This window comes from Artemia franciscana, chromosome 21 (genome assembly GCF_032884065.1).
Source record: "Artemia franciscana chromosome 21, ASM3288406v1, whole genome shotgun sequence".
In the NCBI taxonomy this organism is placed as follows: domain Eukaryota; kingdom Metazoa; phylum Arthropoda; class Branchiopoda; order Anostraca; family Artemiidae; genus Artemia; species Artemia franciscana.
The window spans coordinates 21,861,190-21,876,315 of record NC_088883.1 but is presented as its reverse complement, the minus strand read 5'-3'; the positions used below and the strand labels follow the sequence as shown (position 1 = coordinate 21,876,315).

The 15,126-nt window shown below is 32.7% G+C and overlaps 1 protein-coding gene across 1 annotated transcript in view; it reads left to right on the top strand.

The window, feature by feature from the left end:
- The first annotated feature begins 2,409 nt into the window (after nucleotides 1–2,409).
- LOC136040850 (calcium-activated chloride channel regulator 2-like) overlaps nucleotides 2,410–15,126 on the top strand; it is a 132,242-nt gene continuing 119,525 nt past the window's right edge. The window contains exons 1-3 of the mRNA XM_065725222.1: nucleotides 2,410–2,641; nucleotides 7,809–7,933; nucleotides 11,789–11,961. Of these exons, the coding sequence (XP_065581294.1) occupies nucleotides 2,474–2,641; nucleotides 7,809–7,933; nucleotides 11,789–11,961 (466 nt within the window). The 5' untranslated portion in view covers nucleotides 2,410–2,473. The remainder of the gene's footprint in view (nucleotides 2,642–7,808; nucleotides 7,934–11,788; nucleotides 11,962–15,126) is intronic.

Sequence of the window (15,126 nt, the reverse complement as noted above, 5' to 3'; positions counted from 1 at the left end):
CTTGGCCCTGTCCCACGCTACTTTTTTCCCAAAGTCACCGGATCAAATTTTGAGATAGCCATTTTGTTCAGCGCAGTCGAAAACTAAATAACTATTTTAGGGGGGACAGATCTTTCCAGATTACGGGGGAAGGATTATGTGGGAGGATATTTCTATTGAGGAATTTATCATAAGGGAAGAGAATTTCCATGAAGGGCGCGCAGGATTTTCTAGCATTAATGAAAAGAAAAATAATGAAAAAATAAATTATTTTTTTCAACTGGAAGTAATGAATAACATTAAAACTTAAAATGAAAATAAAATATTATGTATATAAGGGGGGTTCATCTTCTCCGCAATACCTTTTTTTTTACGCTAAAGCATTTTTAGTAATTTCAACTATTTATTCTACGGCCCTTGTGATTTAGTGGTCATTCTTAAGGAATTGGGACAAAATTCAAGCTTTAGTGTAAAGACCGAGGTATTGAAGAGGGGGTGAAACCCTCATATATATAATACAAATACACAAATATAGAAGTTCGTTACTTAAGTTAATTCGTAATGTAAGTATGTTTATTACTAACAAAACGTTAGTAAAGCAAATCTAGTGACAATTTTAAGTAACTAAAACTTGGAGGGCAGCTAACCCCCCTCCCTCACCCCATTTCTTATCAAAATCGTCCAATCAAAACTATGATTGAGCCATTCAGCAAAAAAATAAAAAAAAACATGCAAATTTCGTTTTTATTATTTATATGCGGCGAGGCAAAATCAAAACATGCATTAATTAAAAAACAATCAGAAATTAAATAAAAAAACAAGTTTTTTTAATCGCGAGTGAGGAGCAGCATTAAAACTTAAAACGACAAGAAATTATTCCGTATATGAAAGGGGTTGTCCACTCCTCAACGCCTTGCTCTTTACACCAAAGTTTTTTATTGTTTTGAAAAGTAGAGTTGTGAGAAAGAGTCCAACTTTAGTGTAAAGAGTGAGGCGTTAAGGAGGCGTTGACAACCCCTTTCATATACGGAAAAATCTGTTCGTTTTAAGTTTTAATGTCACTCCTTACTTCAGTTGAAAGAGTTTTTTTTTTATTTAATTAACGGATAAGTAACGAAATTTTGTTTAACAAAAGGGAAAACCGAAGCTATGTTTTAAGTAGAGCAAAAAAAAAAAGGAAGAAATTATAATGTATCGAAAATAAAAGTTGTATTCAACTCAAATTCAAACCCAACAGAAAAAAAGCAGACTCGTTACTGAAAATCCCACAAATTTGTTTTCTCAAAGAAATATTACTAATAAGAATAATTAAAATAATAGTTATCCTTTCTAGCTTCAAGGGGCGATCCTTCCCGACTTGAGTTTTTTTTTGAAAATACAGCTTTATATTTTCGGTTAGCATTAGCCCCGGTTCATTTTTAATCCCAACAGAAAAAAAAGCAGACTCGTAACTGAAAATCCCACAAACTTGTTTTCTGAAAGAAACATTACTAACAAGAATAATTAAAATAATAGGTATCATTTCTGAAGCAGCGTCAAGTGGCGATCTTTCGTGACTCGATTTTTTTCTCAAAGAAATATTACACTTAAGAATAACCAAAATAATAGTTATCCTTTCTAGCTTCAAGGGGCGATCCTTCTCGACTTGAGTGTTTTTTTTTTTTGAAAATGCAGCCTTATATTTTCGGTTAGCATTAGCCCCGGTTCATTTTTCATTAGGGGCAGCCTCCAAGGGGCAACCTAGTTAAGAACAAGTAAAGGAGGGGATGATTTTAGCCACTTTTATTTTGAGCGTGATGACACAAGCAATCAAATCAATGTAGGCTATTTTATGTAGGATATTTGTAGGCTAAAAACTTTACCGTAAAGAGCAGGGCGTTGAAGAGGGAACAGCCCCTTTCATATACGGGGTAATTTCTGTTCGTTTTAAGTTTTAATGCTTCTCTTTACTTTCAGTTAAAAAAACTTGTTTTTTTTATTTAATTCAGATGAAAAGGGCATCAAAAGGTAGTCAAAAGTGCAAATTAGCAATATTTTTGGAGCAGCTTACCTTAATATGGTGAAACTTCCAGGGCATCATAAAAGCGATGTTCAAATGATCAAAATGCATGATTTACATGCTAATACTGCTATTAATACTGCTTCTACTACTGTTACTACTACTACTAATACAGCCCTAACACCGCAACTGCTTTTACTACCACCACAACTACTATGATAGGCTACCAGTATTATTAAGGCCAAATCTATGAAGGTTAAATCTGAGAAAATGTTAATGGCAAATTCGAAATAACAAAAGTACTTACACATACTTTCTTTTTTCAGAAAGAGATTTGTAGAAGAGGATTTACAAAAAAAACTTATTTCTTATCTCAACTTATCAAAATTTTTATGTCAAATATGTAGCTCTCATTTCCATTTTATTAATTCAGTTTAAGGACAAAAAAAGAAGAAAGAACAATAATATCCTAGTACTTTTTTTATTTCTTGAAATATGTCATCAATACCTAAGATTCTAATATTTTTCGGGATCTTATTTAATTTTGCTTTGTGTAAACAGAACAAAATATCAGTCGTAAATGGTGGCTATAAGGATGTTATTATTGGCATTGCAGATAATATCGTAGTTCCTGACGAAGAAAATTTCATCGAACGGTTAAAGGTATTTTTTTTCTTTTCTAAACATAAAGATTTACAGTACCAATTAAAAAAAATAATCTAGTACTGGCAGTTAAAGTCAATTGAGTGGGGGGGGGGTAAATCCCCTTGTACTTAATTAGCGAGCCTTTCTTTAGTAATTCTTGTTACTAACTTATTTCCATGGGAAAAAAATTGTTTTCTTACTAAGTTTTATCAGTCTCATACCATACAGTCATACCTTAAATATGAAAAGAGCTACTACTTCCTGCAATAGAAATGTTTAAGTCCAAGTTTTGCCTTTTCAGAACAGTTCTTCAAAAAGAGCACAATTAGTGCATTTGCTATTCAAAAAGAGCATTATTATGAACATTTAGCTACAATATCCCTAGTAAAAGAGAATTGTTCTTCCCTGTCCCAAAAGTATTAATGATACACTTCTTCCTACTACTTTTTTGTGTCTGTATATTTTGCCTAATGAATGGAGGTTAGAAGCAAAATATAAAGCCATTTAAATATTCTTCCATTCATTTGAAACATCTGTCATAGAAAAGGCTAGAAATAATTTGGGACTCAGCAGCTCTCCTCTTTATTAGAGTGTCAATTTTCCACTATTCTTACAGATGATTTGCGACTTATAAAATGCTCAGCAGTCCTTAAACAATGACTTAGGGTCGTTTTAAATTCAAAAAACTATTTTTCTTTATTTTTCTAACCTTTTTTTAAGGTCTTTACTTTTCTTTTAAGAAAGTTCTTTTATGGAAAAGGTTTGTTTGCCAATAAATACATTAAAAGTACATAGGCTTTATTTTCCGTAATTAATTAATACAAACTTTCTGAATATGAAGTTTTAAAAGAAAAGTAAAGGTCACATTAAACTCAAGATCGCAAAAAAATAGAAATTTACAATAGCTCAAACTCCAAATTAATGACCAGAAATTACTATTAAAGAATAAATGAAACCCAAACTGAACAGAAATTAAATAAACAATCATAGCAAAAATAAGCAACAACATAGAACAGGTATTGATATAACTGAATAAATAAATCTTAAAACGAATAATGCTTAAATTGAATAAGCAACTCAAGCTTAAAACGAACACAATGCTTTGCTATCGAAGTACAAATAAAGTACAAATAATTGCTATTGAAATAGAAATAAACAGTCATAGCAAACATACACGTAATGCGTAGTAATATAAATTGATAAATAAATCTGAAAACGAGTGAAACTTAAAGTGACTAAGCAAATCAAGCTTGAAACGAAGAAAATCCCCACAAACAAAAGTTTGGGTTTTGCCTCATTCTCTCACTGTAAATCTAAAACCTACTGCGTCATTGACACTTTACTGAAAACTGTGTCTTGAACAGTCTTGGAAAGTAAAAATAAAATAAGACTGAATGTTTAATATATGAATATAATTAATGTTTATAATGAACATAATTGAATGTTTAATAGTGCTATTAATTGTTGAAAGATCATCAGGTCAAGATTTTATTTCACTGTAATTTTATTTTAATTGTCAATGCCGACAAGAAAAAGAAAACATTTGTAATATAATTGGTTCTCAGTGAAGCAGCAATGACGCAGTAGTCTTTAGACTTGTACAGTTAGGGAATGGAGCAGCATCCAAACTTTTGTTTGTAGTAAAGATAAATTTGTTTTGAATTTGTTAAATTTGTTGTAAACTAATTATTTGAATATTATAAATTTAATTCAAATTATATGGAAACCTTGGATGACAGGTTTTCCAATCCGTCGACTAGGGCAAAATGCTGAAATAATTTTTTTGTACCCCCGAAAAGTTTCAAATTCTAATTTTAAAAAGACATTCCGACATGTAACCTTTGGCTGAGTGGATATCGTGTTGGGAAGACTTATGTGAAATGCTAAAATTTTGGTTAAAATCTAAAACGAATAAATTATGACACGGAAAATATTTGAAATCAGAGACTTTATTTCTAGGGTTATATCATTTGGATCTATGATCTATTGACATATCCTTAAATAAAAAAGGTATATATCCTTAGTCAAGGGCTTATCGAGGATTTTCGTTGAGAGGGGGAAGGGAGGTTACAAAGAAACTTTGAAAAAAATTGTCAATAAGTATTTTTTAACTTTCGTGGGTGGGGATTAAACCCTGAACCTCCCTGAATACGGCCTTGTCCTCATTTCTGTGGGAAGTTATGCATTAACAGAGCTTGTACAAAATTAGAAAATAACTACACGAATACTAGCTTTCAATAAATGCATTTCTAAAGTCTAAAAGTAAGAATAGTGGGTTTGATTCTAAATTGGCTCTTCACACTTTTGTGTATTTGAGTATTCCATTTTTCTTGACAAGGTAGCTTTAATTTTCCGCGGCGAATGTTTTACCACAATCGTTTAGTGAAGCAATTGAATCTGGAAAATACACATATAAGGACGATGGTAAAATAAAAAAGCTGAGGTAATTTGTATAAACTGAATTTACGATAGTTTAATACAAAGAGGATCAGCTAATATCCCATCCACTGTGATTTAGGTTCAGCATTTCTGTAGTAACACCAATCAGGTTATTAGAAAGGCTGTACTAATTTCTGGGGACAAATTCTAGCCCAAACTTTTTTTTATATAGTTTTTACTTTTTTATGGTTTGTTTCAGCGTTTCTTATGTCTTGTTGTAGTTCACTTCAAAAGATCCAAAAACCACACTCGTTTCTTGGTTTCTTAATTATTTTCATTTTTGAGTTTCTTTTTATTATTAAATAAAAGAAACAAGTTTTTTTTTAACTGAAAGTAAGGAGCGACATTAAAACTTAAAACGAACAGAAATTACTTCGTATATGAAAGGGGCTGCTTCCTCATCAACGCCCCGCTCTTTACGCTAAAGTTTTTCCTGTTTTAAAAAGAAGAGTTGAGAGAAAGAGTCACCCGAGCCGTGACATTTCATTATTTATAGTATAATCTATAAAAAATAATGTAATCATGTAATAATCAATAATTAATTTAAATTATTTAATTTAATTTAATTCGTTACTAGTTTACTAGTTACTAGTTATTTAATAGTTCGTTACTTCGTATGTGAAAGGGGTTGCTTCCTCATCAATGCCCCGCTCTTTACGCTAAATTTTCTTACTGTTTTAAAAGAAGAGTTGAAAGAAAGAGTCAAACTTTAACGTAAAGAGCGGGGCGTTGATGAGGAAGCAACCCCTTTCACATACGAAGTAACGAACTATATTCACGTATTATTATTTAGTTATACTTAAATTTTAATTTAATTTTTTTTAATTAAATTAAATTAATTATTTAAATTAATTATTTATTACTTTTTTTAATTACTTTTAGGGGATGTTTGCTTCTATTTTATGCGATTAAAATGCGATTCTTTTAATGTAGCTATTGGTATAAAAATTCCATTTTTCAGAGTTTTGGTTACTATTGAGCCGGGTCGCTTGTTACTACAGTTCGTTACCACGAAATTTCTGATCAAACTTCAAGAATAAATATTCATGTCGGAACTGTTTGTGAATATATATTCTCCATAGAAAAAAACAACAACCCAACAACATTAACCCCTTAAGAGTGAACCTTGTGAATCTTACATTAACCCCTTAGGAGCGAAGTAGTGCAAGGAAAAACGAATAGAAACCATCGATTGAAGTTCCTTAGGGTATAATTTATGAGAAATCTGAATTGTTATTGTTAAGTATATACCCTAATAACATTCTTAATAAAAATGTAAAGTATAAAATTGGTTAAGTTTAGGGTCTAAAGTTAACCAATTAATGGAGCAGTATAGATCATCTATTTTCAGCAGAATTTAAAATTTTGGTCTATTTTACCTAGAAAAATGATTGTCGTATCGTTCAAATCTCTGCCTCCCCCCCTAATCCGAAATATGCAAGCAAGTGAAGTAGCTTACCAACAGTCTGATCACCCTGTTGTTGGAATCCTTCTCCGTACAGTCAAGATTGAATTCAAGTCTTTAATCCCTGTTTTAGTTTTTGGCAGGTAATTCAATGAAGATGTTTTAAGCACAGTTCAGCTTTGATTTTCTGCACATAATTTGTTATTTTGTACCTATGAGCATTTGGATTAATTTATTGTCGTGTTTATCTTAGTTTAATGTTGATAAATTTCAATGATATGAACGACGAGCAAATGGAACTCAGTTTTTCGTTGGTATATTTCTAAAAAAATATAAATCAAATTGTCCAATTGAAAAACATGTTTTATGTGTGCTGTCCTAAAAAAACACTTTTTTCCTATTTTCGTTCAATGATTAGTTTTCTGTTGTGTCCCAATAGCTTTAAATAGAAATTTAAAATATCAGAAGTCATTAAATTCATAGGTCTGAGGCTCACAATTTCACAGGAAAAGCGCGTTAAGTGTTTTTTCTTAAGTCTCTTTTTTGTAAAGTTTTGGAATATCCCGTCAAAATCAATCACCAAATAATTCTACGAACTGGTTGATTCATCAATGCCATATCCGCCATGATGCCTTGCCATGATCCAGCCATTTTGCCATATCATCTCATATCTGTCATTAACGCCATGATGGTTTCACGTATGATCCGGCCATGATCCGGCCATTCTGCCATATCATCCCATATCTGTCATTAACGCCATGATGGTTTCATGTATAATCCGGCCATGATCCGGCCATTTTGCCATATCATCCCATATCTGTCATTAACGTCATGATGGTTTCATGTATATGCACCATGATTGGTCATATACAAGTCATGAAGTTACGTGAATAACATTGAAAAGCTAATGATGATGTAGAATGTATGGCTAGGGCTAGGTATGACCCAGGCTAAGCTTGAACAAAGAACGCATTCAGGATTGTTTTATGCATTGTGTAAAGTATAAAAAACAAACTTCAACAGAGCTATCAGTTTTAGTGATATTTGTGTAATTAACTTTTTAATTTTGAAGTAAATTCACAAAACGAGATACGTAGATTCTACACAAATGGGGCAGCAGCAAAATAAATTGTAGTGTAAATTGACCAGTTAAAAAAGAAAAAAAATGTTAAGGGTAACAGCAAAAGAGGGTGTAACAATTTTTGAATGAAATAGTCTGTTTAACATAAAGTTTAGGAGATCAGTGACAAATTCTAAAAGTTAAAATGAGCTGCAAAGATCAGATTATTAGGCTTTTAAAATTTTTTTATAGCTTTGTGAAATTATTTTTCTTTCTTGCAGGGACTTTTTTTGACAACTTCTGAGAAACTCAATGAGGCAACCCGAAATGCAGTGTATTTCGACGAAATTATAATTTCAGTACCATCAAACTGGAGCCTTGGAACGGAAACTACTAGATTCAGCGCGTAAGATATTACCAGAATTAACTAAGAGAATTCCACAAAATTAAGTTTTCAATAAATAGATTTTTAGAAGCTATATTAAACAAAAAATTGACAGAAATATGTGAAACCCAAAACCAATACAAATTATAACAAATAATTGATTCCACCTCAGAACGAGCAGAAACTAACATTAGTGGGCTGACACTCCCATGCTTTCTGAAGACTAGAACATAATTTCTACTTTACTGAAAACCATCCTTATTTCAAGCTGAATCTTCCTTTTCCCCATAGCATCGAAAAAAAAAGATAATGAAAAGAACATCATAACCAAGATTATTGAACAAAACAACAAGTCAATATGGATTGACAGTTAAATATTCATATACTGATATTTATTCCTTAAAGTCTTAATAAATTCGAATTATTCAGGTTAAAAAGTGAAAACATTCAAAATGTGTTTTATTAGCAGTAAAGTGTAAATTATGTTCTGGTCTTCAGAATGATTGAGGGGCGTCAGTCCAACTCACTTATTTTCTTCTATATTTAAGATTGACTCCATTATCGATTAAATAAAAAAATAAGTTTTTTTTAACTTAAAGTGAGGAGCACCATTAAAACTTAAGACGAGCAGAAACTAGCCCGTATATGAAAGGGGCTGTTCCCTCCTCAACGCCCCGCTCTTTATGCTAAAGTTTGACTCTTTCTCTCAATTCTACTTTTTAAAACAGTAAAAGTCTTTTATTAGTAAAAGCCATTAAGGCAAATATTCAAGGAACAAGTTTTAATCTAGAGCAAGTTGAGGGTGAGTTTTTGAGGGTAGAATTTCTCTTTTGTAATGGGTGAATTGTCTCCCTTGAATGCTTAGCAGGTATTGGAGGCAATATATCCAGCAGCAGGTGTTCCTTGACGGTTTTTTGAGGAAAATCACTGTTAGGTTAGATTTTTCAAAGGGGTCTCATTTTCTAGGGGGAGGGGATGGGTTGATTTTGGCTGGGACAAGCTATCATTGATTAAGATTTACTGGGTTGAATTTTCTAAAGATACATTAATATGTGTACGGGCTATCGTGAAAAATATATGTTTTACGTCATTTTGGCTTTTATATAAGAACTTTTAGTCCGGCTTGCTATTTGTAGGTTGGGGAAAGTTTTCACCCGTGTTTGGTCATAAAATGCATAGTATGTTTATTTTGATTTTATACCTTTTCAAATTTTTCTCAAAAATTGAAACTTATTAACATTCTCATAATGTAGTATCTATGCTATTTTAACAACCTGGATGCACTTACACTTCGTTTTAATTTGACCCAAAGTCCCCCTCAACAGTTCCTTGAAGTTCCACATAAATACCATAAGCTTTGGTGACAGAAGTAGTCGTAGCGATAGTAGTAATAGTACCACAGTAGCAGCAGAAGCAGTAGCAGTAGTAGCAGTATGCAGAGAGCGCCTTTTCGTTTGTTCAACTTCCTTCTTAACACGTCCTGAAAGTTAAAACTTAATGTTCTACGCTATTCCTGAGGAATCGCTCATAAATCTTTTTGGCAGCCTTAATGCACTTTCTGAATTATTTCAACATCCCCTGGATGTTCCCTGAAAGTATCACCTTAGTATCCTTAACCTCAGTAGAAGCAGTAGTTGAATAAGTAAAAATAGCAGCAATAGTGGCAACATAAACACGGTGGCTTTTGGTTAGTTCTACACCCCCCTCAACATGCCCTTGATTAATTCATCACCCCCCTCAAAATTCACCTAAAGATCCAGCTTGATACCCTCGGTCATTCTTGAGTGTCCCCCTTTTGACAACTTGTTTGCCCATACCATGTTTTGGTTTAATTCAACACTCCCTTCAACAATCTCTGAAAGCTCCATTTGAATGAATTTGATATTTTTGAACAGCAAAGATCAAATATGCCTTCTTTCCCAATAACGGATACTTTATATAAACAAAGGGTAAATCCCAAAATCCTCAGAGACATAGCTACTGGACCTTCCACCTATCCTGATCATTCAGCATATGTCTTTCTCAAAATATTAGTTCGATTAGCTTGGAGAATAAATGAACTTGGGAGGGGGCCTGCTTGCCCTTCAATTTCATTCGACTCTTATATAGGCACTAAAACTTTTCATTTCCATGTGAAATAGCTTCTTTAAAAGTTTCTATGATAGTGCTGTGCTCCTATGATATTGATTATATGCCCTTTTGAAAAGCTGCACGTATACTGTTTTTGAGGGGGTAGGAAGTTGAACTGAATGGCATTACGCCGTCTGCGTGCAAGTTGTCAAAAGGGTACATCAGCAATAAAAAAAAGGTAAAGGTAAAGGATACGGTATTAGACTTTACAGTCCCTACCGGCGGTGCTGATCTTCGTTTCTTGGCCCTTCAGCCAGGAAGTGGAATGGGGGGTTGGGGGTTTCAGGCGTCCTGTGTTTTCGCGCACCCTTCCTGTTTACCTTCCACAGATTTCTCCAGGTACTCATTTAGAGCTGGGTCGACTCTGGCTAAGCTTACAGAGTCACGCCACTGACCGCCGTCCCAAACTGAACAATTGGATACACTGGGATTCGAACCCGCGTCCTTTCAGGCAAAGGATCCCTAATCCAGCGCACCAACCGACTCGGCTATAGACGTGCCTACATCAGCAATCGGCTATAGACATCAGCAATAGCTTAGGAATAACCTGGTGCGTTATGTTGAATCCTACAGGATTTGTTTTTGGGATGTTGAACTAACCAAAACGCAATATTTGCATCCTACTACTACTACTACTGCTACTACTACTACTACTACTACTACTACTACTACTACTGAAGCTAAGGATACTACTACTACTATTAAGGCTAATGGTACTAGAACGAAAATTTTCAGGAATGTTGAAACAATGTTGAACTAAATCAAGACACAATGTGGTGTATACAGGTTGTCAAGAAGATTCAATACCTATGCCTCGAGAGTGAATTACGGTATTAAGTTGAAACCTTCTGCGTGTGTTGAGGTGCATTTTGGAAAAAACCAAAAGTGCTATCTGTATATTGTTAAGAACCTTTGAAAGGATCACAAAGCTCTGATGATCGTTAATTTTACTTTTGTGATCATAAGATTAAAATTAAAATTTCATTTAGGATCGAAGAGATCCTAATGTAACGCTTAATTAGGAGTAGAAAAAAAGGATCTAAAAATTTTTTGGGAGTTGAAAATGTCTTTCAGTATTTTTTTTTTTTAAGTTGCAGAGCAAATTTTTCTCTGCAAGATTTGGACAGAAAACATGAACGTTAATAGCTGAAAAAATAAGGGTAAATTTCGGTTGAAGCATGAACAACAGCAAATTTTTGCTCTGAAATGAGTGAAAACCTGATATTTTAGCAGTATTTACAGCCAGGTATAACCCGAGATCTACTGAGTTCACTGTAATTAAGATGGGTCTCTATAAGTATGCTTTAAAGATTTTTAAGGGAAAAATTTTATTGCTGAGGCAAAAATCATGTTTTAACTATTTCCAAAACCATAAAAAACTAACTCTCCTATTTTTTTTTTCAAAAAGCCCAGCAAACAAGAAGCAGTAGATCTGTTACCCACCTCAAATGCAGCTGGAATCTAGCTCATAGCCAAACATGTGTTTTGCCAAATATGTTTTGCCAAAGATAGTGTCAATATTCTGCAGTAGCATGATAATCTTTAATGAAATGGCGGCACAGTACGAACAGAACATCTTTTTAGTAATCAGTATGTTAATGCTGGAAAACAATATTTTACATGTACTACTGCTGCTGACTTTTTGGCCAAACAAGCTTAGCCTGTGGGAGCTTTGTATTTAATTTGTTTTGTAGTTTTTCTTCTTTAACTGACTTAAATAAAATAACTTTCTGTATCTTTTTTTAGAACCACTTTTGAAAATGCTCATATTCGTATTGTAAATGCTGATGACAGTCCACTAGGTCATGCTCCATGGACTTCACACTCAGGACTCTGTGGAATTCAAGGTGATTACATATCAGTGACAAAAGAATTTATCGAAGGAGATGATCAGTTTGTGCAACAATTTGGAAGTAAAGGTATAATCCCTGTTTTAAATGTTTATTAAACATAAATATTTTAAATACATACATAAATGTCTTTTGATTTTGTTAAATGGCGTAATAGATAAAAAAAATTAATTTTGATTTTAGTTGCTTATCTTTTAAATTACTATATACGTTTTAAACTTATATTTTATGTTGTTTAACTTTAATTTTGATTGCTTGATTGAAAATAAAGCAAATAGTACAGTTACTAAATCTGAATTGTTTTTAACAATTATTTAAAACAAATGTCACACATACACATTATAATCTTTTCCAGATGTCAAAATGTCCAGGACGTAAACTTGACTTTTCAATTTTTTCACATGTGGATTCAGAGGCGAAAAAACTTTCCTTATCTAAAACACGTGTTTTCTGAGAAATAATCTAAAAAGTAGACAATAAAAAGGACTGAGTAAAGGGCTGAAAAGCTGACCAAATCCTCAAGGTGCTAAGAAATCGTAGGTGTGAAAACAAATAATTTGAAATTAAATAGTATAAATTCCAAAGTAAACATACGAACACTGAGTTGAGAACTAGCAATTTATTAACATACTACCACCACAATATTTTTACTGAGGCACAGAAGATCAGATAACAAAATATTAAGTCTGCCTTTCCTAATTTTTTGGTATATTGGATTTAATATACTCACTGGTCAAAACAACACAAATTCTTAAAAAGAATTGGTAAGCGTTGGTAAAAGCAACAGGCATCAGCTTTAAGCTAAAAACTTCGAAAACGGAAGTTTAAATACTCATATATACATGAAAAGAAATTTATTTTGGCATATTGATCCTGTGCTGATAATATGCTGATATTCTAATATTCTGATATAATTCTAACTATAAAGAACTTAGTTCAAAGCTAGGAGAAAGATATACTAATTTTTAAGCAGTGAAGGACGAGGGAATCGTGATAAGATTTTCTCAAGCCGACAATCTCATTTTAGACCTTTCAAAGACATTTATATCAAAAGAAGAATCATGAAATTAATTCCCAATGACTTCAGGGGCTTGCTCACTTATACCTGGAACGCTATTAAATTGATCACATTTTAAGTTTTCCTTATTCAAAATCCCTTTAAATTATAAAATAGAGTATTCTGACGAAAGTATAACAGTTCAAAATAGGGATGAAACCTTTTAATAGACAGTGAACAGATATGAAATTTTTTAACTAGGTATTTCGGACACATATACAGTGTTCATCATCAGCAGTAAAACTGAGTTTTATGATTGTCCCTGAGCTTTGTTGATGGTGATTGCAAATGCTAATCGAATTGGGAATTGCAGTCTTTTAAATTGAAAAGGCAGATCCGTTGGAATCACGGGAATGCGAGGAATAATAACAGCCTCGCCCTCAAAAGACCCTGTCAAGATTGTTGCCTCTATTATTCTTTCCATTGTTTTTTTTTTACGGCAAGTTGCGTGCCATTGCAGAGCTTTGGTGGGTTAATATTCCGTAACAGTATTATTGGTACGCCTATTTTTAGTTGTAGCACGTGTGGTGAAAACCCTGGGAGATCAAGGGAATTTAAAAATTCAGATGGATAATTAACCGCTTCATTTGGTTCCAGAACTGTGTCGACTGACTTGTAAATTACTTCCTGGGCTCGAATCTTGGTCAAAATAATTTTGTTGATTTCGTGGACGTCTTTATTCTTGGCTGCCAATATTGCTTGTTCACTGAGCCATTTATAATTTTTATAATTGGTTAGAATATTTGGAAATACCTTTTCAACCAATTCATTTTTGGACGTCACTAAATTACAGAATTCAGCAGGCAGTTGTATACCTCCTGAAATTGAGTCTACTGGGAGCTTTCCGTTTCCAATTGCCAGCAATTTATCTGAAAAAAATCATCGTTTTGCAATCGGACACGCATATTTATAGTTAATTTTAATGTCTTTACGTGTTGGGGGCCATCATATATATATATATATATATATATATATATATATATATATATATATATATATATATATATATATATATATATATATATATACTAGCTGTTGGGGTGGCGCGAAGCGCCACCCCAACAACTAGTTGGTGGGGCGCTTCGCGCCCCCCAAGCCCCCCCGCGCGCGTAAGTCGTTACGCACCATTGTAGTTGTGTCCCTGTGTCCCACCTGTGAATATAGATAGATTTATATATGTGTTTCAAACTACGTAAAAATTGCGAATATACAACATTCTTGGCTTTCCCACTACTGGGAGCTTTCCGTTTCCAATTGTTAGCAATTGATCTGAAAATGTTTGAACAGAGTCATCGTTACACAGACAGACAACTTATTTTTATATATATAGAAGAATATATATATATATATATATATATATATATATATATATATATATATATATATATATATATATATATATATATATATATATATATATATATAACTCATGATTCTAATGATTGCCCTTGAGCTTTGTTGATGGTGATTGCTAATCGACCATTCCCTGTCCCGGTGTCCCGGTCGTCATTTATATCCCCCTGTTTCCCCCGGTGTCCCCGTTGTAGTTGTGTCCCTGTGTCCCGGTCGTCATTTATATTCCCTGTGTCCCGGTCGTCATTTGTATCCCGGTGTCCCGGTCTGTATATACATTCGTTTTTTAGTTTTGTTTTTCTCCTTTATTTTTTCCTTTTTTTTTCTTTTTTAGTTTATTTAGATTTTTAGATTTTTTTGTTTTTTTATTAGTTTTTAGTTTTTTTTTCTTTTTAGTTTTTTTGTAGTTTTTACCTTCTTTTTAGTTTTGTTAGTTTTTTTTTTACTTATGTCCTGGTCGTCATTTATACTCCCTGTGTCCCGGTGCTTTGTTGATTGCTAATCGAACATTCCTTTTGTCCTGGTCGCTTTCTCTTTGAGTGTCGTCATTTATTTTTTTCTTTTTTAGTTCTTTTAGTTTTTACCTTTATTAGTTTTTTTTAGTTTTTTAGATGAAAATTTTTTTTAGTTTTTTCCTTTTTTTCTTTTTAGTTTTTTATTGGTTTTTACCTTTATTTTAGCTTATTTTTCAGTTTTTTCCTTTTTTTTATTTTTTTTTATTTTTTATTTTTTTAGTTTTTTACCTTTTTTTAGTTTTTTTAGTTTTTTAGCTTTTTTACTTTTTTTTATTAGTTTTTAGTTTTTTTTGTAGTTTTTGCCCTTTT